The sequence below is a fragment of the Lepidochelys kempii genome, chromosome 17, assembly GCF_965140265.1.
Source record: "Lepidochelys kempii isolate rLepKem1 chromosome 17, rLepKem1.hap2, whole genome shotgun sequence".
Taxonomy (NCBI): domain Eukaryota; kingdom Metazoa; phylum Chordata; order Testudines; family Cheloniidae; genus Lepidochelys; species Lepidochelys kempii.
In genome coordinates, this window is record NC_133272.1 from 11924165 (window position 1) to 11951222 (window position 27058).

General features: G+C 43.2%; 1 protein-coding gene across 8 annotated transcripts in view; it reads right to left on the reverse strand.

Moving 5' to 3' along the window:
* The window catches only part of PITPNM3 (PITPNM family member 3), a 357658-nt gene that overhangs the window by 162067 nt on the left and 168533 nt on the right, over positions 1–27058 (reverse strand). For 7 of the 8 annotated variants that reach the window (XR_012155383.1, XM_073315258.1, XM_073315263.1 and 4 more), the window contains one exon: positions 88–138. The exons of the other annotated variant lie outside the window; for it this stretch is intronic. Coding sequence is in view for 6 of the 7 variants with exons in the window: in XM_073315258.1 (XP_073171359.1) it covers positions 88–138 (51 nt within the window). In the remaining variant the exon portion in view is untranslated. The remainder of the gene's footprint in view (positions 1–87; positions 139–27058) is intronic. 8 annotated transcript variants of the gene reach the window in all.

The following is a 27058-nucleotide window of genomic DNA, read 5'->3' on the forward strand; positions in this document are numbered from 1 at the left end:
GTCAACATTTAATGTAGCCCGGTTTTCTGTATCTCTAGTTTCCTGTACAGCATGGAATACAAAAAAAAGGAAAGAACCTTGACTCACGTTGCTTTTCCTGGAGAAAGCCAGATGAGCAAACCGCAGACTCTTCACCTGCTAAGAAAATAAGATAAAGTGAAATGAGCCTCGTTTACATGAGTCAAGGTCTTTAACTTTTTCTCAGATACTGTGGTGTGCATAACACAATGGGCCACAATTTGCCACTGGTTTACACAGTTCCCACTGACTTCAATGGGGATAGCTCAGCATGCAGAATGATGCTGGGAAATGACTAGCTTTTCATCAAATGCTCCTCGCCCGATTTTACAAAAAAAAAAAAAAAAAAGGGATCACAGGTAGCTTTCCTACCCAGCAGTTTATTTAGTTTGTTTGTAACATCACCCCCTAGGATTTTTGCTTTCTATCTGCCACACTAATTGTAACCAATTTAGTGATATTATAAACCATCAATCTCCATTTACAGGCTGAAAGTTGTAGACAAAGGCTTTTTTCCTTTAAGTCTAAATGGTGCAAAGATGGGACATGGAAATATTAATGACAGCAATAATCTGCTAGGCTCCAGTACTGCAACTGCTTCCACATAGACAGACCCCTGACCCCACAAGAGCCCCACTGATTTAACTGGTGCTTTGCATTGACTTTAGTGGGGCTCCATTTCGGGGGAGGGGTCCACATATGTAGTTTTCATTGCAGGATTGGGGCATTATGAGACACTTTGCATCCATGGATCTCAAAGCACTTCACAAAGGAAAAACAGTATCATCATCACCATTTTACCACTAAGAACAACTAAAGGAATGTCTACACTGCAGCTGAAGGTGCAATTTCCCTCTTGGGTAGACGTACAGGCACTAGCTTTGATCGAGCTAGTGGACTAAAAATAACATTGTAGCTGGGGCAGCATGGGCGGTGGTGTGGGTTAGCCACCAGAGGACAGGTCCTGTCCAAGACACTAGGTAGGCTCATGCAACTAGCCTGTGCCACCATGGCTACGCTACAGTGCATGTATATCTACCCAAGCTGGACATTACATCCTGCAGCTCCATGGTAGATGTACCTTAAGGCACAAAGAGGGGAACTGACTTGTCCATGGTTAGGACTAGAACTCGGGTCTCCCATCCCTGCCCCACAGTCCCTATGAACCATACTGCCTCATTGTATTAACCTTTCTAAGTAAGACACACACACACACATTAGTAAACCTAACCTCAGTGCTGTGTACAATGCAATATATAGTTTTTAATGTTTCAAATAGTCTTCTGGAAATAATAAACCACACAGGCCTATGTCCCTGGAAACTCTAATATCCTCGTAATGTCAGGGGTCATTTCCATTTCCTGTTATATATGAACTTCAAGCATAGTCTCAGTTTATATCTAGTACAACCTTTACCAGGGGACAACAACATGCTCTTGAACAAAGATGGACTCAGTCTAGGTGTCTTTTCTATCTCTAACTTCTATGATCCTTTGAAGAAAAATAGCCAACGAACCAAAACCCTTCCAGCCATTCTGATCATAATTGAAGTTGCAAAGTCTCGCTCACATAAGAAGTCCTTGTTTCCACAATAACTTCAGTGTCTCAGCTACCACTTTGTGGTAACAATAAATATTTGCAAATAAAACTGACCACTGCAGAGTACTTCTATGCAGTTTTTGTTTTTGCAGCATTTTACAGTCTACAGTTTTTTGGGCATTTACTGGACACTTTTCTGCTTGATTCAACTTATGGATTCTGCACACTGGATTTCTCACCGTTTTATACCTTTATAAAACCCCCTGTTTGAAGAGTCAAAGCAAATGTCAACTTATGGATATACACAACTTTTTTTTTTTTTTTTTTTTTTTAAATAATAGCTGTAGGCACTACTCTGGAGAGACAGACCTGGCTTCAGTCAGAGACAGGATCATCGTATATGGACCTGTTAAATAGCATTTTAAAAGAAAAATCCATCGTTTAAATAGCTGCATGTGGCAGAAACAAATTCACTCTTCAATAAGTGACAAAGTTCTTTGACCTTATCTGCATACTGGTATAGTCGAAGCAGTATAGAATAAGCTATATTGGTAGAAGGCATCCTTATCATGGTACAATTCTGTTCATGATAGGGCGCATACCAGCATAAGCCCTACCAGTTTGAAAAAAAAAAAAATCACACCTTAACTAACATAGTTGTATCAATACAAAAACTGTGAGTGGACCTTCAAGAATACCTGAATCTTTCATATTCCTTTTATCCTTCAGAATGGGAATGGATTATTTATTTGTTTGTTTTAAAAGAAACTCAGTCTTACTCAATGGAATTATTCATCATGTAGTAGCAAAAGCTTTTGAAGGGCCAGGAATGTATATTCCTGAATTTGGTTACTTGTGCCGTCATCTTGTCAGTCTAGGGTCTAATTAATGCTCCTCTGTGTCTGTCTGACTTGAGAAAGTTACTAAATACACATCACTAAAGTCCACGAGTATAGGCATACCCGGAGCACCTGTTAAAAGTACAGTACAACTGTGCAGCATAGACCTGCCCCAATGAAGCTAATGGAAAGATTCCTGTTGACTTTGCTGGGAGTTCGATCAGGGCCTAAGATAAGAAAATCTCTAGCTGAAATTTCCTGAGTGTCAGGATTAGCAGAGTTGGTAATTTGATTCATAGCTTCCCTGACCAAGAACTGATCCTGTGCTGCAGCAGTGAGTATACTGAATCCAGACCAGTAGGGAGGTGACACCAGATCTAACATGGAACCATAGAGCATGAACTACTATGAAGCCCTTCAAATCTCACTGTCTCAAATTTAAATCCTGCTGATCGACTCCAGCTGGTTTATCACCCTATCACTTTTTCAGTTTAGTACAGATTAAATGCTTCACCAGTCTGCTTTATCCGGTCTTTAACTACCAAGGTGACCTCCACTATCAAAAACTGCTAATTTATCAAGCATCAAACCAACCAAAAATAATTATGAGTACCAACACCCAACAAGCATCAATTACAGATAAATATTTTAACCGTCACAAGCCAAGAAAAATATATGTCAGCGATATAAACCACATCTTGCATCTAAAGCTAGTGGAAAATCGTGGATGAGATCCCAGAGACAAGAGCAATTACAGTTTCTCTTTTACATAATCTGGTACTTTTTCCTAGGACCTATAGACTTTTTGGTGATTACCCATTTGGCAGACCTAGTATTCTATAGCCTGTAGAAGGGAAAGAGCCATTTCTGGAACAGCTGTCAACTGCACATTATAATTTCAAGAAGCAGTTTGAAAATTTTTCTTTTGTCAGAATTATGACTTTTTGAAAACTTTTGACAATGCTACAAAAAAATTTCAATTGGGATTTCAAAAAATTCTGACCAGCTCTAATAATTACTATTTATTGTTTGTACTGTAGTAATGCTTAGAGATCCAGTTGAAATACATACATACATACATAATGAGAAGGAGTCCCTCTTATATTACAATGATATTTCCAAACACAAACCAGCTTCCCCACATGCTTCTAGAGAAGGGCAGGGTAGTATCAGCATCAGACCTACCTACTTCTGCCTTCCTTCAGGCTCCCTACTCTCCTCCAGCCCTTCCTTCTTGTTTGCTTATAGGGTCTTGGCTGCTAGGGATAATGCTACTCAATTAGCCCCTCAGCTTTATCTCCATTCAGTTAATTGGCCTCCTCTGCTGACTGCCTGTCTTTCAATGAGAGCTCAATTAATATAAACTGGTGGGGCATTGACTGACAAGGTGCTGAGTTAGCTCCCAGCAGGTACTCTTCTTCAGCTAACATATTTTAAATAGATTTTGCTGTTACACTAACATAATTAGAGAGCGGAGAGAGTGAAAACCTTGAGGATCAGCCCCATAACGAAAAGGAATCCATGCCTTTTACCACTGATGGATGGACCAATTGAGGACAGCAAACTCAGTCACAGCTTTCTTTTTTGTCACAGGTCCTCAAGTTACCACAGCCAGCACCTCAGCTTTTAAATAGCCCTGCAGCATGGAGCATGCTACAAAGAACAAGTGCCAGGCTCTCTAATTTACAGCAACAAAAAGCTGCCACTCTGCATTTTTCATGCTGAAATAGCAAGCAATGAAAGTCTCTTGGCATCTGACATTTGAGGCAAGAAAACTGTTTGAATTAACCTCTTTTCAATCTTCATATTCAATCTCTTTCACTTATCAGCACCTCGTCGGGGCATTTGGCGGATTGCAGCACCGCCAAAGAGCTTGGTTGTAAATGTTATCTATTTTTAGCTTATTGGGGAGAAAGTGCTATCTGCAGTAGCTCGTAGACAGAGGAGTAATGGTTAAGGTGAGCCATCCGTCACTATCTGTGGAAGGGCTTCTGAAGTCTTCAGGAACGTGACTGTTAAAAAACTAGGTCATCATTCACTTTGTGGCTTGCGTAGGCCATGCTTGTTATTCACACCAGGGGCTCCTTGAATAACTCCATTCCCTCTCACAAGCTCTGTGTGCCATGCTCCCATCCCCCTGTATTTCGGGGACTCCCTGCAACTCTCCCCAGCTATCCCCCCGCCCAGGGTTCTGTGCACCCCCGCCCAGGGTTCTGTGCACCCCCGCCCATTCTCCATCCCATACTAATGGCTCTGTGTGCATACCACCCCTACTTCCCCCATGCCCTCATTCCCCCCACAGCAAGGGCTCTATGTGTTCTCTGATCCCCCGGCCTCCAGGTCCCCTTCACCAGGATTCCTCACGTCCCTTCCACCATGGCAGGGGTTTTATCTCCTACCCCCGTCCACACACACACAGCAGGGTCGTGTCTGCTCCCCTTTCTCATCTCCCCCCACCATGACTTAAGGGGAGGGGGACACACAGAGCCCCCACCAGCATCCCCCAATTCTTCCCTCAACCAGGGGTTATGTACACTCTATTCACTCCTTCCCCCATAGCAGGCTCCCCCATTCCCCACCCCATCCCATGCCAGAGGTTGTGTGTTTGCCCCCCATTTCACTACCTTTCTCCTCCTGCCACCTTATTTTTCTGTCTGGGAGTTAAGTCGTTCAAGATGCCAATATGTTAAACTCTAGGAGAACAGGCAGATATGAGATGGGATATTGTTATGCAGGAAGGCATTAATGGATGCCATCACCCAGTTTGATCTACAGACAACTGAAGAGGTGTTCGAGGCTGAGGCTGTCCTAAAGAGCTGGCAGAGGCTTAATGGGTTCCACTCCCCCCTGCTTTGCAGTTCCCCAACTTTCCCAGAAATCAATAGGGTTCTGGCCATTGCTGTCTAGAACATTTTCTGAAATTTTGAAATCGATCAGATGCAGTGTTCAAAAGTTATCACATTATGGAGACAGAAATTGAGTCATGTTGAGCGTAAGGCCTTCAAAAGCTCAGCCAACAAGGACTGAGGCTCCATATCGTGAGCAAAGTGAAATGTTTCAAATCACTTGAGTCCAAAATGCACCAAAAATACATGAGGCAGAAGGAGGTGAGGTACTATTGTTTAATGGACCAGCTTCCCAAGCTTGTCTCTCTTACCAACTCATACAATAATGTTGTATGCAGTGTTGTTGTAGCCGTGTTGGTCCCAGGATATTAGAGAGGCAAGATGGGTGAGATTAATATCTTTTATTGGACCAGCTTCTGTGGGTGAGAGAAACAAGCTTGTGAAGTTGGATCAGTAAAAGGTATTACTTCACCCACTTGTCTCTCTAATATCCTGGGACCCGACTCCAACACGGCTACAACAACACTGCGTACAAAAATACAAGATGTCCATTAAACAACAAAGGAATTCAGGAACAGAACTTTCCTCTAACAGCTATAGCTCACGGTGTGTGTAACTCTGCTCACCAGGTTCTTATATTCCCAAATACTGGTTTACTAAATATTAATCATGGAGGGAGGATAAAGATGCCTTAAAATTACACTGCATATAAGAAGTTGTCCAACCCTGAACAAGAGAGCTGGATGAACAATAGAAAATAGCTTTCACAAAGGCTTTCAAGCTCATTTTTGTTCTGCAGCTTTCAAAAAGGAACTTTTTTTTTTAATTCAAAATTTTGTATAAAAAATTTTCACTTTTGAAAACTTTTTTTTTAAACCAATGCTTTTGTTTTCCTTTCGCCTGCCTTTTTAAAAACTATATCAATTTTGCCAATGAACTAGGGGGAGGGGAGAGAAAAGGAAAAAGGGGGGCGGGATTACAAATTGAAAACTGAAAAACAGACTAAACATTGGCTGCTCACTCCAAGGGCGCTGAAACAATTTGTACAGTGGGGGTGCCAAGAGCCATTGAACCAAACTGTAAACCCTGTATATAATGGAAACCACTTCAAGCCAGGGGGTGCAGAAGCACCATCATCACCCCTAGTTCCAGCACCTGTGGCTCACTCTCAAGTCACTAGATTTAGTCAACTCAAAACCTGCATCATGTTTCCACTCAGTGTTATTTCTTGACAGGAGAGTCCTCCATGCATTTACGTAAAAAAGTATGAAATTGTGAATGAAAAGCACTTTGTCAGCTTAGTGTGTATAACAATGGAACACCACAAATGAAAAGAAAATAGAGAATGGTAGGAAAATTGTATTTAGCCAGCAGAGCTGGGATGAAGCTACAATCTGAACGCGAAGTCATTTCCTGGGATCTAAACTAATTTTTCTTTTTACAAAAAGACATTTTCTCAGGAGCCACTAACCTTGCCTCAGGCTACAGTATCATCTGCAATGAAGACAAATGCTAAGAATGTGTCATCCCGTTATACCTTCCACTCCCAAAGTTCCAGTCAGTGCCTGCTCTAATACAGATTCCAGACACATCCTTGATGTTTAATCCTTTCGTAGGGGGAGGAGAGGTGAGAAGAGTTCTGAATGAGAAGCCTATCACGCTTTCATCCGGGCTATGAATATTTTTAAGCAGCACTGTAATTTTCTCATTTATAGCAAACTACTCCACAGAGCAGAGAGATATTGATGGAGTCACACATTCTAGCAGCAATGATCTATAATAAACATAAAGCATCCCTGATGCTGACTTGTAACACACTCACCAGCAGGTTACATGTGCACATAAAGGTGAGAGAGAGAGAGAAGGGAGTTCTCTTATTGGAAGTACAATTCTATTTCCACCAAAGGAAGTTAGGAGAAATGGCATATTTAACTGCGTCCTTTCATTTCACTTCACAGCCTTTGATCAAAGATCTACATAATTTATAAATCTAATTTAAAAATAATTACATTTACATACAAAAATAATCCACACAACAGGCTTGACTTCATGGTGGTTCAAGGAATGTAATTTTATGCTGATGGGGTCTGTTTAAAATTCTAAAAGCTCATGTCAGTTCACATGGGGGGGGGGGGGGACACAGACATGTATTAGAATGAAGATAACTGGCCATGCACAAATTTGCTACTGGGCAACGCATGCTGAGCACCGTTCGTTTTCCCCTGGGCTGAACTGCTAAAATGGGGGTTGCTGGGGGCTGAATGCTTTTGAAATTCTGGCCCATATTCAGAAGCCTACAAGGGAGCTGGGATCTTTTGAAAACCTGGCCCCTGATTATGGGTGCGGAGCTCTTACAAATCTGGCCCAGTGCTCTTCTGAAAATTTGGTCCTAGAGATTTAGGGTCCAATCCAAAACCTACTTAAATCAATGGGATTCTTATCTTTAGCCCTTTGGAATGGGACCGCAGGTCTTGTCTTCACTGAAGATTTAACCACAGATTTCCCATTAACGCTCTCCATGTTCACACATGCACACACCTCTGTCCGTGCTGTGCAGTGTGGCTACAGTGCAGACCCCAAGTTAGCTGAACTGAAAACATGCAGCCACTGGCAATCACAACAATCTAGATGCAATGGTCCTCCAAATCCTTTCCTCTTAACCCCCTGGGCACCCATTCCTGCATACTATCTTGCCATCTACCTGTGCTCAGACCCCTGACTGGAAGTAGATTATTCAATCAGTCTCTGCTCAGCACCTACCTGCACTCTTGAGTTTGTCTGCTTGAAGTTTCTTCAGCCTCCTATATCTCCTGTGTTTGATACAGCAGAACAATGCCCACAGTGAAACTCACAGGTATGCCTACCCATGTTACAATTACACCTTCGCTTGCCACATAGACATACCCTGTAGATTTCAGACCCTGCACACCAAGTCTTCTTCCCTCCTTCCACCCATTTGCAGATTACTCTCAGTGAGTGACACGGTGAGTGACACAGTTGTACCGATCAAACTCCTGGTGTAGACAGTACAATGGTTGACAGGAGGGCTTCTCCCACTGACATAATTACCACCTCTCAGGAGATGGAGTACCTACGCTGATGGGAGAAGCTCTCCCGTTGGCCTAGGTAGCGTCTTCACTACCTACTCTGCCTGTCCACAGCGGTGCTATGTCCCTGGCACCAGGGAGCTGGACTTGCTTTAATCACAGGGGCCAGCCACCCTGTGACAGCTATTCAGTGAGTTGTTGTACTATGAATCTTGGCATACGCTCCCAGATAGCTGTAATGCTGGTCCCAGCCTGACACAAGACCAGCAAAGACGCAGGGAGTGACAGCACAGTAAGCGTGGTTGTGCTCTTGTGGGCCAGACTACCGCAGGTTGACTGACCCATGGTGTCTTACCTTGTGGCTAGCATGAAGTTGAAGACAAGGCCCCAGTTAGCTCGAGACTGGAAAGCACTTAAAATCATGAGGCATAAAAGTACAGCCAATTGTTCACAACTCCTTAAGGTTCAGTTATATCACAGAAAGCTACCATTACTCTGCTTTACTGTGATTATAAAGTAACCTAAGGCAGCTGTGAAAGTCTAGATGTTCCTAACAGATTTATAGGTCTCAAAAACATCATTCGGTTGCACAACAGAGCTGGAAATTTTATCCTCCACGTAAAGTTTGTTGCCCAAAAGGATGTGACAACATAAAAAAAGTCTTAAAAGTCTTACAACTGAAACCTGGTGCTACCGTAGTTACCTTCTTACCCAGAGCGCTGCTGGGGGATGCTTTGCAAGAAAGTGACACATAGGCTCAATCAGATCTGGTCAGTCATGGATTCACAGGGGTAGACTGTATAACCCATGCGCAAGGGACTATACACTTGAGCGCAGTGTTCAACAACATGAATCCAGGTTGCACAATGTAGTCCACAGAGACTCCAAAAACTACGAGGTCACATAGTCCTTCCCCCACCATCTCATTTCAAAGAGTTCAAGGAAAATCCCTTTGGAGTCCTTTCTGGTTTACATCTTATGTTCCTAGAATCTCATGCCTCAGGGCTTCAGCTGGTCACTTGCAGGAGTTAAGAATGGATTTTTTTTTTCTCCAGGGTATTCTGAGGTGGTGGTGGGTTGGGTTTTTTGTTTGTGTGTTTGTTTAGGGAATTTTTTCCCCTCCTTCCTCTGAAGCATTAGAGATGGCCACAGCTGGAGATGGGACGCTGGACAGGGAGGGCCAGAGTCTCGAGGTGGCACCGAGCAGTCTCTCTCAGGTGCTTGGCTGGCTGGTTCTTGCTCAGGTGCTGAGGGTCTAACCAATCACCATATGTGGTGTCAAGAAGGAATTTCCCCCCAGGGCAGATTGGCAGTGGCTCCTTCCTCTGCAGTGGAGGGATGCAGGTAGGGTCTGCCACCCATCCAGTTTTCACCTGGACAGTTCAGGTTTTAGCCTCTGTGCCCGAGTGCTATTTGACAAGTCCTGATGTCCATATTTTTTTTATTGTGGGGGGAAAAGGTGGAGAAGGGGATGGGGCCTCGACGCGGAGACACGGAGTAGGGGCAGAGCTGGAGGAAGAGGCAGAGCAGAGAGCGGGGCCTCAGGAGTCCAGTTACCAGCCATTAGAACGGTAGCAACCATGGTGCAGGTCACTTGCCAGGATTATTCGGGTATATCTCACTTAATCATTTGCCTGCCATTGCAGGGGCCTTTGACACTGGTGCACCTCAGTTCCTCCTATTCTCTGCCTCTGGCACATAACCGTTTAATGTCTTAAGGGCTATAATACTTTGGTCCAATTTTGGTTGTTAGATTTAGTGCATGGGTGCTGGGAAGTGTTGGCAGCCTGTGATACACAGGAAGTCAGACTAGATGATCTGGTGGCCCACTTTCCTGAGCCCAGATGGATCCAAGGACTCTGGACAACCCAAGGGACTCAGACACCAGCCCAAAGAATTCCCCTGTGGCAGGGACATTAATTTAGTATTTATTGTTTTGTATGATCTGTACTCTCCTGTGCTTTACAAGCTCAAGTACAAAGAAGCACAAAGGTGTTAGGGTGTGTGTGGGGGCAGGTGAGCGGAGGAGCCCCATTTCTGAGAAGAGGTAGCTGGTGCTGAGGAAATGTCCAGAGAGTGCTATGGGAGAAACCAGTGCTGCACCCTGCTGAGGCTCTAGGAAGCGTAACACACACAGAGGCTTGGATTCCCCTCAGAGACATCCTAGTGCATGGTCAGCAAGATGCGCTTCTTCAGATCTGTGACAAAGACTAGACTAGTGAAGTGACTGAAATTTATGCTACATTTAAAGAGCCTGATTCTGGAAGCTACTTTAGCATATAAGTAATCTCACTAAAGTCAACAGGACTGCTCACTTGGTGAAAATTTGGCACATGCTTAAGTACTTTCCCAAATCAAAGGCCACTGAGATTTATGCTCTGAAAAGTAACTAAAAATAGCATCCTGGGTTCCCATGTTTATTTCTTTGGCAATAATTTCCACATGTTGTCTGCTGGTGCTGCCTACCCAGCTCTGCATCTGAAAAGACGAGCTGGAATCTTTCTGGGTCACATCATCAACCACAGAGATTCTGCAGTCAAAACTTACAATACATCTATCTCACTCTCCCAGCACTGCATTGGCTCTGCAGCGCTAGCAGAGGTAAAGCCTATTTAGTCACTTAAGTAAGCAGATAGGACTCAGAAAATACACAGGGGAAGGGTGCAATTTTTACATAGTCACTTTTCAGAGCAGAGTTACATTTTAATATGTAGTCATTATGCATGCAGCAACCTTTGCAGAAACCGTACTCCAGGACTCTGTACTCTGGTCTCTTGTGCTTACATTTTGCTATTCCCTGAGATTACATGAGTCTTGTGAGTAGCTTCAAAGGACAGAGCAGAGTATGAAAAGCCTCAGAATTGAGGGTCAAACAACAGACTTTTTCTGGCCTCGGGACATCAGCTTCTGGGGTGACAATCAGTTTTGCAGTCCGTTTGTGCTAGTGATCTGACTCTAGTTTACATTTTAAATCAAAATAAAATTGGGGTAAAACTATTTATTTTGCATTTCAGAATTCAGGTTTTTTCCCTCCTGGTAAGAATACTGAGAGAAGTTGTGGTTAGATTAGAGATTAATTTAAACTTTGTTTTTAAGGTCTAAGTTTTGTTTTCTCATCTGTCCATGACAAATGTTAAACTGATAGGAATAGAATTGCATCAAAGCTTGAAGGAGAAGAGGCAAAAGAACCTAAGTGTGGAGGCAGCATGGTCCAAGGAGATAGGAAACTGGGCTGGGAGTCAGTAAACCCAGATTCTATTCCAAGCTCTGCCAATGATGTGTTATGTGACCTTGGGCAAGTTATTTGTGTGCTTCCATTTCCCCATCTGTGATATCAGGATAATAATACTGACTTTCCTTTGTAAAGCCTTTTGATCTCTACCGATGAAAAATCCTATATGGAACTGATTTCAGTGGGTGCTGAATTAGCCTTGAACTGCGCAAAAAGAAGAGGGGAACCAGCTGAGGGATTCATGGCAGGGTCAGGGCCTCAGGGACCATTTTCAAAATCATAAGATGTAACATTTTCTCACGTGCCAATCAAGTTAAGCTTTTTACATTTCCTATGCATTTGCTGATCTCTACTTTAGAACATAAATAAAACAATATTTAAAAATATAAGAAGATAGCAGTTGCAGAACAGCACCAGTAACCTGCACTGAGGTAAGCTGCCGTCAATTATGATCTGCACGTAAAGAACAGCAGGAATCTAATTCATTATTTATCTCTAGAACCTGCTGGTATAAGTAAGTCTGTTGTTTACATCAGCCATCTGATAATTTAATAGGCAGTAGCATTCCAAAATGTATCTGTCCTCTCCCTTCCCTACTTGCTGCACTAAGCCAAATATTCTGTTTGCTGTTCTTCACATCATTTGGCAACAGCAGATGCTATGTCAATAAAATTAATAGCAGCATAAACTGCACCGTCAGTTATATACAAACACCCTTTAATTATCTGACTCTGGGAAAAAGATAAGGGGAGTGGGGGAGAGTCACATACCACCTGAAGAAAAAAAAAATCAAGGGGCTTTTTTATACCAAATACTGATTCACTGTAGGCACAATTAATATGAAGAGGGAAACAGGGGGCATGTGGGGAAAGGGAGAAATAAGCAAAAGCCATTGTGTTAAAAATAAAGTGCCATAAGGCTTCTATACCATAAACATACATCAGTATAACTACGTTGCTCAGGGTGTAAAAGCCCTGAGCAAAGTAGTTACATCGACCTAACCCCTGGTGTAAACAGCGCTATGTTGATGGGACAGCTTCTCCCGTCGACATAATCCACCTCTGCAAGAGCGAGCACCTAACTACACTGACGGGAGAAGCTCACAAGCCACTGAAGAATTCTTAATGCACTGACAGACACAGCAAGAGAGGTGACACAAGTTTGCAAAAGCAAGTCTTTGCACAGCAGAGCTGCAGAAAAACACTGGGGCGTGAGCCATAACACTGGGGGGAAAGGTGTTTGTTTTAAGTGATCTGCCTCAGGAACGGAGGGCAAGTCTACACGACAACGCTACCTCAGCGCAGCGTCTCTGTCACAGCGGCACCGCTGAAGCGCATCTGATGAAGACACACAATGCCGATGCGGGCGCGCTCCCCCGTCCGTATAATTACTCCACCTCTGTGAGAAGCAGAACAATATGTTGGCGGGAGACCGTCTCCCGCCAATACAGTGCCAGTGTGGACAGTGCAAAACCTGCAAGGCTCAGGAGGTGCCTTTTCACACCCCTGAGTGACGTAAGTTATATTGACTTAGGCTGTAGTGCAGACCGGCCCTCAGTGGCTCCAATGAATCGTAGAATGGGTAGTGACCAAAATTAATTGGCATCAAATAGCTTCCCTCTGGCCTATGTGAAATGAGATGGCGGTTTGGCTTCGGGTCCTGCCGGGCTAGTATTGCAACTGGCACCTGTCTTCGCAGAGGGGCTATGGACTGAGTTACTCGCCCCTAGAAGTGATCCCTCCAGAGAGGTTACATTGCTAATGTGACAATTAAGTAGGGAGGAAGCACAGAATCATAGAGTTTCTAGCCAGAAGGGACCGCCAAATAGATCATCTAGTCTGACCCCCTCTGTATCACAGGCCACCAATATCACCCAGAACCACAGGTGCCAACTTTCCAAAGTGCCAGGGGGTGCTCGACCCCCAGTTCGGCCCCAGGCCCCGACCCCACTCCATCCCTTCCCCCGAAGTTCCACCCCTGCCCCGCCTCTTCCCGCCCCACCTCTTCCTGCCCAGTTCTGCCCTCTCCCCAGAGCGGGCCACGTACTCCCCACTGGCCCCCAGAGCCTCCTGAACACCGCAAAACAGCTGATCGCGGGAGGTGTGGGCAGGGAGGTGGAGGCGCTGATCTGCAGGGCCTGCTGGAGGACGGGAGGTGCTGGGGGGAGGTAGAGCTGATAGGCAACCACCAAATGATATCAAAGTATTACAGCCCACAGGAGACTAGACTGTCATGAGCCACAGGCGGAGAATAGGAGGGACCAAGGTGCATCAGTGCTCGAGGCCCCCTGCAATGGCAGGCAAAGGATTAAGTGAGATACACCCAGTTAATCCTAGCAGGTCTATGTTACAGCTTTAACCTTTTCTGTTTGCTCACTAGTTTCCAGATCTGTCAGTCCAACAGTTTTCATAAACACAGAAGGCTTGTGTGGCATCCGATGAAGTGAGCTGTAGCTCATGAAAGCTTATGCTCAAATACATTTGTTAGTCTCTAAGGTGCCACAAGTCCTCCTTTTCTCTTTTTACAGAAGGCTTTGTCTACATGCTGCCCCACCCTTTCTACTGGGGGGAGGAGGGGAGTTTAAATAGCAGTGATGTGTTGTAATTCCGCCGTGGGGACACTGCAGCCACAAATCAAAAGGTTCCTAGCTGGCGGCATATGCTGCTATTCACACCCTCGTAGTCCGAACTATGAGACAGGATAGTAGACATAACCTAAGGCTTCCAATTCACCATGTGCTTAGGAGCCTTGCTGAAGTGCCTGGCTATACAGGGCTGGAACTGACTCAACTCCAAACTCACTGGAAATATTTCCTGGAAAATAAACACTCCTGTAATAATCATTTATTTGACCTGCTGTGAGAAACAACTAATGGCCTAACTCGGACAGATTTCATACACTAGTAGAAATTGACTGCAAAATGAGAGAGGCGGAGAAAATATACACTCAAGATGATGAGCTTGTTAGAAAATCTGGCCCTAAATATGGTTCTACTGTGCTACTGTACTTTGCAATTAACAAATTGCTGCCTGTCAGCTCATTGGGGATTTTCCTCATCAAGGTATAATTCACCTCTGTACAAAGGGCAAGCACTACCCTGATGCACCACTGAAACCCTTAAAAGGAGTGCTTAAGTAGGAATGAAAAAGTATGTGGGCCTTATTCTGGCCCTTAAGTACAGGTGAATTTCACCCCAAGAGACACAATAGAAGGTTTAATTGTTAAAAGGAGCTTCCTCTTTGTCTTTAGCTCAGTCAGTCTTTAGCTCATGAAAGCTTATGCTCAAATAAATTTGTTAGTCTCTAAGGTGCCACAAGTACTCCTTTTCTTTTTGCGAATACAGACTAACACGGCTGCTACTCTGAAACCTGTATTTTATATAAACATCTCTTGTGCTATACTTAAGATTCATATTTAACAGCAATCTAGTTGAAAAGTTGAGAAACACCTAGAAAGGCCAGTATTCAAAGTTCTCCTGTAGCCTTTCACTTCCTACTCTCTTATTCTTTTCAGAACACTTAATTGGATAGGCTCTTAAATTGGTGGAAAGCTAAAGCAAAATTGCCACCCAGTAGACAGTTAAAAAGTGCTGATGTTCTATTAAAAACCAAATATTGAATATTCTGTCTTGTGCATCCACTTCTGAACCTTCATCTACAGTGAATACGTTAACACCTCAATCATTTATTTTGTAGCATATTTTCCCTCCTTGCCTGATGTCATTTCTCCCTGCATCATGTCACATAATAGAAAACTAAAATCCTAATCTGGGGCAGAGAGTTGTGGCAAAAAATCTTTTAAAATGACTAGTGATTTTGGACACCCAACACGAGACAACTCAAAGGGGCCTAATTTTTCTGGGTGGTCTGAAAAACCAGGGCCTTGAAATACATCTCCAGATGGGCACCCAAAAGCTGTAGCGTCTAAAATCTCTAGTGACTTTTGGAAAACTTGTTCCCAGTTTCTTTATTCTGTCTGTAATGTGCTATGTGCACACACAACACTATTGACAACAGGAATTCCAAGCATTACAACAAACACCATCCTAAATCCCGGTGCTGTTAGGTTGCAATTTAAGTACTGAATAGGAGCTCATGAATGTTACCCTTTTGTAAGTGTACTGAATGTATTTTCACTTCCACAGAATCCAGAGTCCCAGATTCTGCCTTGGTTTACACCCTGTGCAACTCTACTGAAGTGACTAGGCCAGATTCCACTCTCAGTCACACTGCTGTAAATCCAGTGACTTCAATGGAGCAACTCCAAATTTGCACTGTTGCAACAAAAACCAGAATTTTCCCCGCTGGTGGTGAGAGTGAGGACCCACTGATTATGTGCTGCAATTGCAAGCAGATTGCTTTTCCTGGAGGCGTATATAAAACAGGCTTGTTTTGAACTGGAGGGAAATAGAAAAAAGTCTAATTAGCTCACTCCACAGATGCAATTCAAAATCAATCTCGTTCAAGAAAAATTACCTTAGTCTTCTGATTTTATTCAGTGCCTTGCAGATATCATCCCTGGCAGGGAACCAGATGTGGCAGCTTGGAGAGTCAATTGGAAATTGTCCCTGTCATCACTTATAACTGCACCAGTCCACACATAAAACAGGCTCTTTTTATACAGTGGTGGGAAAAAACTGAGATCCGAAGATAGGACAATGGAGGGGAAGAAATCACAGCTCAATGGAACCATCATACCTTTGATCAAAAAGCATGCAAAAAAAGGGCAGAGGGAGGGAGTTACAAAGATCACCCTTTTTTAAAATCACAGCATATGGCAGGGATTCGGCACAATTTTATTCTCCACCTGCCGTAATCCCGTTTTTGGAGAGCAATCCCTCTGCGTTTTATTTAAAAGAGCATAATGGAATTTGTTCTATAAAAGGTCAGTGGGAATTGCATAACTGAGGCTACGTTTACAATACGAGTGCCATGGTGGCACATCTAGGCTGCTGTAGTACAGTACCCATGGCACTGTTCTGTAGACACTTCCTAGAGTGACATAAGGAGTTTTCCCATCGCTGTAGAAACCGGAACATCAGACGTGCAACTGTAATGACAAATATGCGAAACAGAGCCCACTAACCCCAGCCCCACCCTATTGCATTATGGTAGCACCTACAGGCCTCAGATGAAGTCAGGAACCCATTGCCCGAGGCTTTGTGCAAACCTTAAGGACAATCCCTCCCTTCATGAGAGTTTAATCTCAATAGACAAGATATGCAAAGGGTACAGAGAAGGGAATCTCATCATTTTACAGATAGGGAAGAAAGGCTCGGAGAGATTCAGGCTATGTCCTCACTGCCCCACAGTTTGGACTGTGGCGGGTGAATAGCAGCGCGCACCTCCCCTGTCTGGATGTTGCCTGGGAGAACGACAGGGTTTCTAGTTCACATCATGTAATCCTGTTTGAAGAGGACTCCATTAATGAGAACCAGGAGCCTTTTAGGTTACGGCTACACTAGAGAATTTACAGCAGCACAGCTGCACCGTGGTAAACTCTCTAACGTAGCCGCACGAAGACATAGCCTGAGCTCACGCCCACAGTGTCCACATGGTGGGAGTTACAGCACTGCACTTCTGTGCACGGTGGTATTCCTACCCATTGTCTGAGCTGCTGGGCAGCGTAGACAAGGTCTAATGGACTTGCCCAAGGTGACAAAGGAAGTCTGTGGCAGAGACACCAATTGAACCAGACCTCCTGAATCCCAGTCCAGTGCCTCAACCACAAGACCAGCCTTCCACTGACAGCATTGTTCAAGGAAGCAGCCAAGACCATATCTTTCAGAGTGACGGTGTGTAAATACACTGGTGCTCCGATACCACGGAGATGGGCACATAAAAAAAGCTAGATATACTGTTCAAGAGTACAATTAATTACCTGATCAGACTCCGCCAATTGCTTATTGCAGTTTCAGTAATGCTGTAAATGAATGGAGTGAAGCCTGATCATGCTTTTTCTCAGTATACAAAATACTCTCTCCAGAAGATTCCATGAGGCATTAAGACTTAGGATTCCAGCATGATTCATTGTATATCCTTGTCTAGTTTCTTCTCCAGTACAGCCAGTTTTGTTTCATGCTATTTCAAATCTACTAGCCCAGAAAACCCAAAGTTGGGAGTTCTGCCTCGGTATTCATGGTGGGGAAAAAACCTTCAGGATGATAGGTAGATAGTCTTTAAGTGGTCTTGACCCAAAGCTAACAGAATGACAGATGTCTCAATTAATAGGCACCTAGGGAGGTGACAGGTTAATGAAGCTCACACATACAGACTGCATGTAAGTATTCCTTAAATCATAGCATCATAGACTTTAAGGTCAGAAATTATGATCATCTAGTCTGACCTCCTGCACAGCGCAGGCCACAGAATCTCACCCACCAACTCCTGTAACAAGCCCCTAACTTATGTCTGAGCTACTGAAGTCCTCAAATCATGGTTTAAAGACTTCAAGGTGTAGAGAATCCTCCAGCAAGTGACCCATGCCCCACGCTGCAGAGGAAGGTGAAAAACCCCCTGGGCCTCTGCCAATCTGCCTTGGGGGAAAATTGAAAATGAGACCTTCAAGCTAAAAATATAAATTAGTTCCATTGACTTTTCAAAAAAACAGTCATGATAAAATCATTGTGAAAATTTAGAATGACGAATTTTCACAATTTAATCTTGAGGTATTGCTCAGCCATATTTCAAAAAAAAAAAAAAAAAACCCCAACCACCAGACAACTAATATAAAGCCCAAAGGATTAATAGATAACAACCACACACAGTAAAGAAGATGATCTAAGCCTGGGTGCAACATAAAACTCACCCTCAAGCCAGCTAGACACCAGGGGTTTTACGGTATCGTTAACATATTCCAATGCCTTTCTTGTACGATGCAGCTACTGAACGGCCTGCAGTGCCTGAATCCCCTTTGAAGGTCACTAGAGAAGGAACAACTTTAGTCAAAGACTTTGGTCTAATGTCTGACAGTTTGTCTACCTACAGAACTTTTGCTGATATAACTATGCCAGCTCAGCCTCCTAGTGGAGACACACAATACAGCTCAAGTCGATATAACTGTGATGCTGCTCAGCAGAGCTGTCAGCCCTGTTTTCGGCACTCTCCGTTGTGAACCACATATCAGACAATGTGACAGTAACTTATGTCGCTCAGGGGTGTGAATAAGCCACCCCGAGTGATTTAAGTTACACCGACCTAAGTGCCAGCATGCACAGTGCTATGTTGGCAGGCAAGCTTCTCCCATTGACATAGCTACTGCCGCTCATTGGGGATGGATTAATTAAGTCGACGGGAGAGCTCTCTCCCATTGGCTTAGAGCATCTGCACTAACTCGCTAGTGTAGTTATAGCCACAGTGTATGCTGGCAAAAGGAATAGCTCTGCTGGTATAGCTACGCCATCTCCCTGAACGACAGCAACTATACTGACAAAAGCCCTCTTCTGTCAGCATAGCTGCATTTACACCAGGGGCTTTGCCAGCATAACTATCAGCTAGGGCATGCGATTTGTTTTCCTCCGCACTCCTGCTTGACATAGCTATGCCAGCAAAACTTTGTAGTGTAGACCGAGCCTTAGCGTAAATACTGGGCTAAAAGTCCTTGGCTATCCCAGAAGGAGAACGCTGAATGGATGGCCTAAGACAGTATTTCCCACCAATAGGGAGACAGGGACGGGCAGGCACCAGGTTTATCAAGAGTGGGAGGCAGAGGAGAGCAATAAAGGAAGTGAAGAAAGATGCAGGACCCAGGATCTCTCTCCCGCTGAACATGGCATAAACACAGGGAATAAAGCAGTGGCTAGCCCCTCAGAAACCTTTCTTCTTCCCTCTCTGTTCTCACAGAAATAACCACATGAGATTGAGCCATCTCTAACCCCCAGCATCCTGTGTCCAAGAGTGGCTAATACAAGACACTTCAGAGGACGGTGTAAATCGCATGGGGGGTGTGTGTGTCTGTCTGTCTGTCTCTGAAAGTACATAGTATTCTATTTTCTCTGTGCCAAAGCATCATGTAGCTTTCTGGTCAGTAGGGTGGAAGAGCCACTGAGGAAGGAAAATTGGAAGAGAATGCAAGAAGAAGAAGAAATAGAAAGCAAAAAGTGGCATTAGGAAAACATATTACTGGAGCTTGATGAGATTTCTGTCCCTTGCCTGTAGCACTCAGTGAGGCTCCCCATAAGGAGAGTGATCACTTTAGATAAGCTATTACCAGCAGGAGAGTGGGGTGGGAGGAGGTATTTTTTCATGCTTTGTGTGTATATAAAAAGATCTTCTACACTTTCCACACTATGCATCCGATGAAGTGAGCTGAAGCTCACAAAAGCTTATGCTCAAATAAATTGGTTAGTCTCTAAGGTGCCACAAGTCCTCCTTTTCTTATTGCGAATGCAGACTAACACGGCTGCTACTCTGAAACCTGTAATTGTGAAGACTGGATTCCATATAATTTGAAAGAAAAGGGAAAGCAGAAAAATGATGTTTTTGCTTGAACAACGCTCAGCTGCAGGTACAGTGTGTTACCGGTTGTGCAAGTGCCAATTACAGCTAAGCGTGATTTAGCCAACCTGCCTTTGTATTAAATGCCTAACGTATAATTTGCTGTCGTGGCAAGATGGAGATTTTGCTTCTATTTTCACGGCTTCACTTCTAGTTATCGTTGACCATAATGACCACAAGAGGAGATGTCAAAAGGGATAATTCCAGTATATATCACCCACACCACATTTATCAGTGGACTCCAACAGTCTATCGCATGTCTCCATTTTTTCCCTGATCATGCAGAGACTTTGGGCTCAGTCCTGATACAGGCAAAACCTCCCCAGCAGTCAGGAGTAGTTTTGCCTGAGCACCCATAATCAAGGCCAGATTTTCAAAGAAGCTCACTGCATTGGGTGCTGAGCACTTTTTTGAAATCTACCTGCAGGTTTGGGCTCTGAGCACAGAACAATGCAGTTCTGAGCTCTGTCAAAAATCTAGCCCCACCAGTGCAACAAAACTTGCGATGTGCCAAAGCCTGAAAAGCGTTTGAGACGTCCATGATGTTGTTAAAGGCATCAGTGTCTTAGAACGACTCAAACAGCAAAGCTTCCAGGGACAGATGGTCCGATCCTAGCCCAGGGTACTCAGCCTCAGCATTTTAAACTATTTTTTAGCCCGATACAGTTATTGGGAGTTTTTTTTTAAATCCGGCAGTCAGACAAACTCATCCTTCCTTAATGTGCTAAAACTTTGCTATATGTTTCGGTGGACATGATGTGTGGCTGCAATTTAAAGAAGTCGGAGCTGATCTGGAATAAATCAGCTGGTGCAGTGAGACAAGTCCAAATGCTTCGCTCAGATGGTGTGAAAATTCCCAGGAGCAACAGCTGGACACCTCAGTGTGTCTTACGGGTCATTGGAAAGACAACACATCAGTCTGCATTTGTGGCATACGGAGCACAGAAAAGGTGAATTTCACAGGCCTTTTACAGTCAGTTATATTTTAAATTACTAATAATTACATTTTGTCGTCAATTACCTAGCTGAGAATTCATCATCCTCTGCAGAATGTTAATTGAATTAGCTGCAATATTCAGAGTAAAACTTTAGTGTATTGCTGGCAAAATTGACTAATGGCTCTTCAAATTTAATTAGGGTGTATTGAATCAATAGGCAACCTCCGTGACAGGCTGCACTGCAGAAATCAAATTGCCATTTGTTTGTTTGCCTGTTTACTTTTTGTACTGCAAAAAGAATAATAAATGCTGGCCTCTATTTTGAGACTTCATATAGTAACAATGATTAGGTTGCAGTCCCATGGTATGCTGTGGCCTTTAGAATTTATTGCCTTTGTGGCTTATGAGCATGGGAAGCATATTGAAAACCCCAACCCTATCAAGTCTCTAATGTTGTTCTGCTAAGGAATCAGAAGGGACTATCGTAAAGCAGTAGAACTCTGCTTCAGCTAGATAAATGGCTTAGAAAAGAGTCATGGGCAGAACGTGGGGATTGTATCCTCAAAACAACGGATGGCTGAGGGATTTGGGTAATGGAATGCACAGCCCCCTGGGGTGATAGTTCCAATCCAGCTCATGTCAATAGCGACCCAAAATTATTAGCTTTTAGTGGATATTTAGAAGCCTACATTAAAATGAGATAGTGGTCTGAATCTGCTCCTCATTACAAACACACCACTGCATTTAGCATTAACTGGCTGCCTTATTCGCAATCTCAGCTGAGAAGACAAGGAGTGAATGGGCTTTGGAGAATGAATTTCTTTTACTCCTAGAGGTGGCTGATCCAGATGAGGTACATGGGTGGGGTTGTACAGCCCAATGCCCTGCTTCTGCAAATCAGTTCACTCTTTAGAGATGTGAGCCCAACACCTTCAGCCTGCATCACCAATTCTCACACCCACAAAATCATCATAAAAAAAATCCAACCCCAAAATGAATAAGCTTGTTTCCTTCAAAGTTGTCTCTCTCACACACACACACACCCCACCAAAGCACCATCCAGCCAAACATACTTTGTTATAAAGGTAAGTTATAATTGGGTAATCACTCATGTAGAAGACAGGGGAAGCTGTGAACAGAGGACCTTAGCTGCAGTTACATTATGTTCTATGACCAAGATTTTCCAAAAGTGACTAGTGATTTTGCACACTCAACCTGAGACACCTTAAAGGAGCCTTATTTTCACAGGGATGATGCTTAGCACCTTTTGAAAAATCAAGCAAGCCCCTTTAAGATGTGCCAGGACACCCAAAAATGGGCACCCATGATTGTTAGCCACTTTTGAAAATCTTAGCCTGTGATCAAGATTTGCTTGGAGAACTAAGCAGAGGCCGAATGAGATGGAATTCACCCCTCCGCCTCTAGCTAGGCTTAAAATTTGAAAGCACAGAGTCGCAACTGAAAATTTTATTAAAGTGAAGCAACAGGAGGCAGTATGGTCTAGTAGACAAAGCAGTGGACTAGAAGCCAGAAAACCTGTTAATTGCAAAATATATTTACTCTGAAATATTTTAATGGACTAAGGGAGTTAGGCACCTAGCTCCCATTCAAGGTGAATTAGAATGGTCTTAAAGTATAAAGAGACTGTAATTAAGGTTGGAATTTTCAAGAATGTAGGTACCTATCTCCCACTGTCAATGGGAGATGTATACCTAACACCCTTTGGACTCTTTAAAAATGCCAGTCGATACTTTTAAAAAGTCTTAACAAACCTGATTTTAGTTACACATAAAAACCTAAAAATAATTTTTAAAATGAAGCGGTCAGAGCAAAGAAATCATAGTAAGTGATTAAACTGAGCACAAGAAGCATCAAGGCTATAATTACAGAGGACTCCAGATTCATTTTTCTGAGCCAGAGAAGTCTGGAAAGAAAATATCGTACTAAAAGGACTACAATGATAAATAGACTAAATGGCAGTTTCCTGACCTAGCATGGCAGAAATCCATCCAAACATAATGTGTGTCTAGACAGAGACCTAATCAGCCACTGATGAATTGCAGCGCCACTGTTTTCAAGGAACCAAACTTGGTTACATTTGATGTGATCTTGAAATATCAATTGATGATTGTCATATACTTCAGATTATCCTTTGCCGCTAAAAATGCGTTATGACTAAGAAACTAGACTGGGCCTATGTAACCCAGAGAAAACTTAATTGAGAAGAGATTATTTAAAAGTGGAGTTAATTATCACCCAATCTGGGAAACTGTATCTTCAAACAAGGAATGCATTTAAGACAAACTCATTACCTTCACTGGAAAGGATGCAAAGTTGAATGCAATTAAATGCCAGAGTGAAATGAAATTTACAAAAGTGTGTTTGACATTTCAGAAAGTAAGATTTAGAAGTGTAAGTGAGAGAACGAAAACAGCACAGAATGAGTCAGAGGAGGGTAAGTAAATGGAGGTATTTAACTAACAGCAGCTAAGTCTATTATGCACTGAAAGATGAATGTATTACCTGGAACAGTGAAAAGAAAAGGAGTACTTGTGGCACCTTAGAGACTAACCAATTTATTTGAGCATAAGCTTTCGTGAGCTACAGCTCACTTCATCGGATGCATACTGTGGAAAGTGTAGAAGATCTTTTTATACACACAAAGCATGAAAAAATACCTCCCCCACAAACCCACTCTCCTGTTGGTAATAGCTTATCTAAAGTGATCACTCTCCTTACAGTGGGCCATTTCCAGCACAAATCCAGGGTTTAACAAGAACGTCTGGGGGGGGGTGTAGGAAAAAACAAGGGGAAATAGGTTACCTTGCATAATGACTTAGCCACTTCCAGTCTCTATTCAAGCCTAAGTTAATTGTATCCAATTTGCAAATGAATTCCAATTCAACAGTCTCTCGCTGGAGTCTGGTTTTGAAGTTTTTTTGTTGTAATATCGCAACTTTCATGTCTGTAATCGCGTGACCAGAGAGATTGAAGTGTTCTCCGACTGGTTTATGAATGTTATAATTCTTGACATCTGATTTGTGTCCATTTATTCTTTTACATAGAGACTGTCCAGTTTGACCAATGTACATGGCAGAGGGGCATTGCTGGCACATGATGGCATATATCACATTGGTGGATGCGCAGGTGAACGAGTCTCTGATAGTGTGGCTGATCAGAGGCTCGTCTATCACACTACCACACTATCAGAGGCTCGTTCACCTGCACATCCACCAATGTGATATATGCCATCATGTGCCAGCAATGCCCCTCTGCCATGTACATTGGTCAAACTGGACAATCTCTATGTAAAAGAATAAATGGACACAAATCAGAGGTCAAGAATTTTAACATTCAAAAACCAGTCAGAGAACATTTCAATCTCTCTGGCCACTCGATTTCTGATCTAAAAGTGACTATTCTTCAACAAAAAAACTTTGAAAACAGACTCCCAGGAGAGACTGCTGAATTGGAATTTATTTGCAAATTGGATACAATTAACTTAGGCTTGAATAGAGACTGGAAGTGGCTAAGTCATTATGCAAGGTAACCTATTTCCCCTTGTTTTTTCCTACACCCCCCCCCCCAGACGTTCTTGTTAAACCCTGGATTTGTGCTGGAAATGGCCCACCTTGATTATCATACACACTGTAAGGAGAGTGATCACTGTAGATAAGCTATTACCAACAGGAGAGTGGGTTTGTGGGGGAGGTATTTTTTCATGCTTTGTGTGTATAAAAAGATCTTCTACACTTTCCACAGTATGCATCTGATGAAGTGAGCTGTAGCTCACGAAAGCTTATGCTCAAATAAATTGGTTAGTCGCTAAGGTGCCACAAGTCCTCCTTTTCTTTTTGCGAATACAAACTAACATGGCTGTTACTCTGAAACCTGGAACAGTGAGTTAAATCAATGGAATTGTAACTATTCAGTAGAAATGATCATGCGTGGGTGGGGGGGAAGAAAGGGGTTCACACAAGGCCCAACTATTGAAAAATCTCATGAGCCAGGTTTCTGCACACTCAGCACCCTGCAGCTCTTATTGCTTACATCTACACTGCAATAAAAAGCCAGCTTCACCGAGTCTCAAAGCCCGGGTCAATTAACTCAGGTTTGCACGACTCAGACTGCTGAGCTAAAAATGCAGTGTAGGCATTTGAACTTGGACAGGAGCCCAGGCTCTGAGACTCTCCCCCTTATCACGGGGTTTCAGAAGCTGGGCTCCAGCCCAAGCCTGAACACCTACACTGCAATTTTTAGCCCCACAGCCCAAGCCAGCTGACCTGGGCCAGCTGCAGCTATGCCACAGGTCTTTAACTGCAGAGTACACATACCCATTGTGCCCACATTTTCCAAACAGCTCAGCATCAAACATCCTACACTCTGAGAATCTGGCCCCAATTGTAGAGATCTTGCAGAGGTCTTTTGAAAATCTGCCCATAAGTATACATATAAAACCTTTCATCAGCTCTAGGTAAAGTTACAAGGTTAAAAGGTGCCAGGGCCATTCAAAACAGAAGAGTTGTCTTGAAAGGCTGGTTTGGAGAAAGAGAAAAGGTTCACCATGCTGCGTTGAGGGTCAGTCTCATTCCAAGTAGGGTCTTGGGTTCCATGGGACTGAACCTCCAGACTACTGAGGAGTTCCTCCTACAGGAGGTTCGACCAGCCTCAGTAGCATCCTATCAAAGTCATAGCTGAGAGCATTGCTCAATACCGAGCAAGATCAGACTAAGAACAACTATTTTACTGAACCCTGGCTCTGGGTTTTACTTCCAAACAGGTTTGTGCAAAGCAATTCCTGCATCCATACATTAAATTTTACTAGCCTGGTTCTTAATATGTTAGGTCAAATCCGTTGCAAAATGTGTTTGCTTTGGAAGCCAATAGTCTCAATAACCGTTTTGTTGCCTACAGATTGATTCCCATTGTTAAGTTGAATTGGAAACTGCTCCCGCTTGTTTTAAAATTAGATTTCTTTGGATGGGAACCCTTCCAACATAGTTTTCTTCTGCCCAGCTCTGGGCTTGGGCTGATTTACTAAAGCCAACAGCTTAAAAAAACAGATGGCATCAGTGCAAACTGTATACACAGGGCCACAGGAAGAGAAGTGCTACTATGAAAAAGGCACCAAAAAAGGAAAAGGCACCTTTAAAAAAAGAAGTGGGCCCATTCCTCTTCCCATTAAGTGTTTGAGCTTCTCTTCACAACAACTTAAAATTTATGGAGCAAGTCTCTACAGATTCTGACTGTATTTAAGGACTCTAATTGAAGGAACAGCACCATCTGTTCAAGCGTGCACGGAGGTGCACGTTGGAAGGAAAGGAATTACTGTCTTGTGATTACAACACAGCACTGCGAGTCAGGAGATCTGGGTATTCCTTGCTCCATAGCATACTTTCCACATCTCTAAAATGGGGATACTAATATATACATAACTCTCAGGAGGGCTTTGATGCTTAATTCATTTACATTTGTAAAGCACTCAAATAATTACATGGAAAATGCAAATTCAGAGATTCATAGATTAGAAAGACAGAAAGGGTCATTGTGGTCATTCAGTCTGACCTCCTGTATAACAGAGGCCATAGGACTTGACTGAATTAATTCCAATTTGAACTAGAGAATATCTTTCAGAAAAACATCCAATATTGATTTTTAAATTGTGGTGTTGTATTCTTCATCACTGAGAACACTTGGTAAATTATTCCAATGCACAACTGTCCTCACTATTAAAAAGTTTCATCATATTTCATTTCTGATTTGTCTAGCTTCAACTTCCAGCCATGACATCTTGGTAGACTGGTCTTGTTTACTAGATTTATCTACTAGACTGAAGAGCCCTCTATTGAAGAGCACAGATTTCCGTTTCCCACATTAGTTCTTATAGACTGTGATCAGTCACCCCTGAACCTTCTCTTTGATTAATTAAACCGATTGAGCTCCCTGAGTCTTCACTATTTGTTCATATGAATTTTGAGAAGAGCTGGAATTACCAGTTCAAGTCTCTGCTGTAGGGCCAGTGTATCCCTTGATATCATTCCACTGGTGGTCTATCAGGATGGAAATGATCTAGCTCCAGTGCATATGTGCGCCCATGTTTGGAA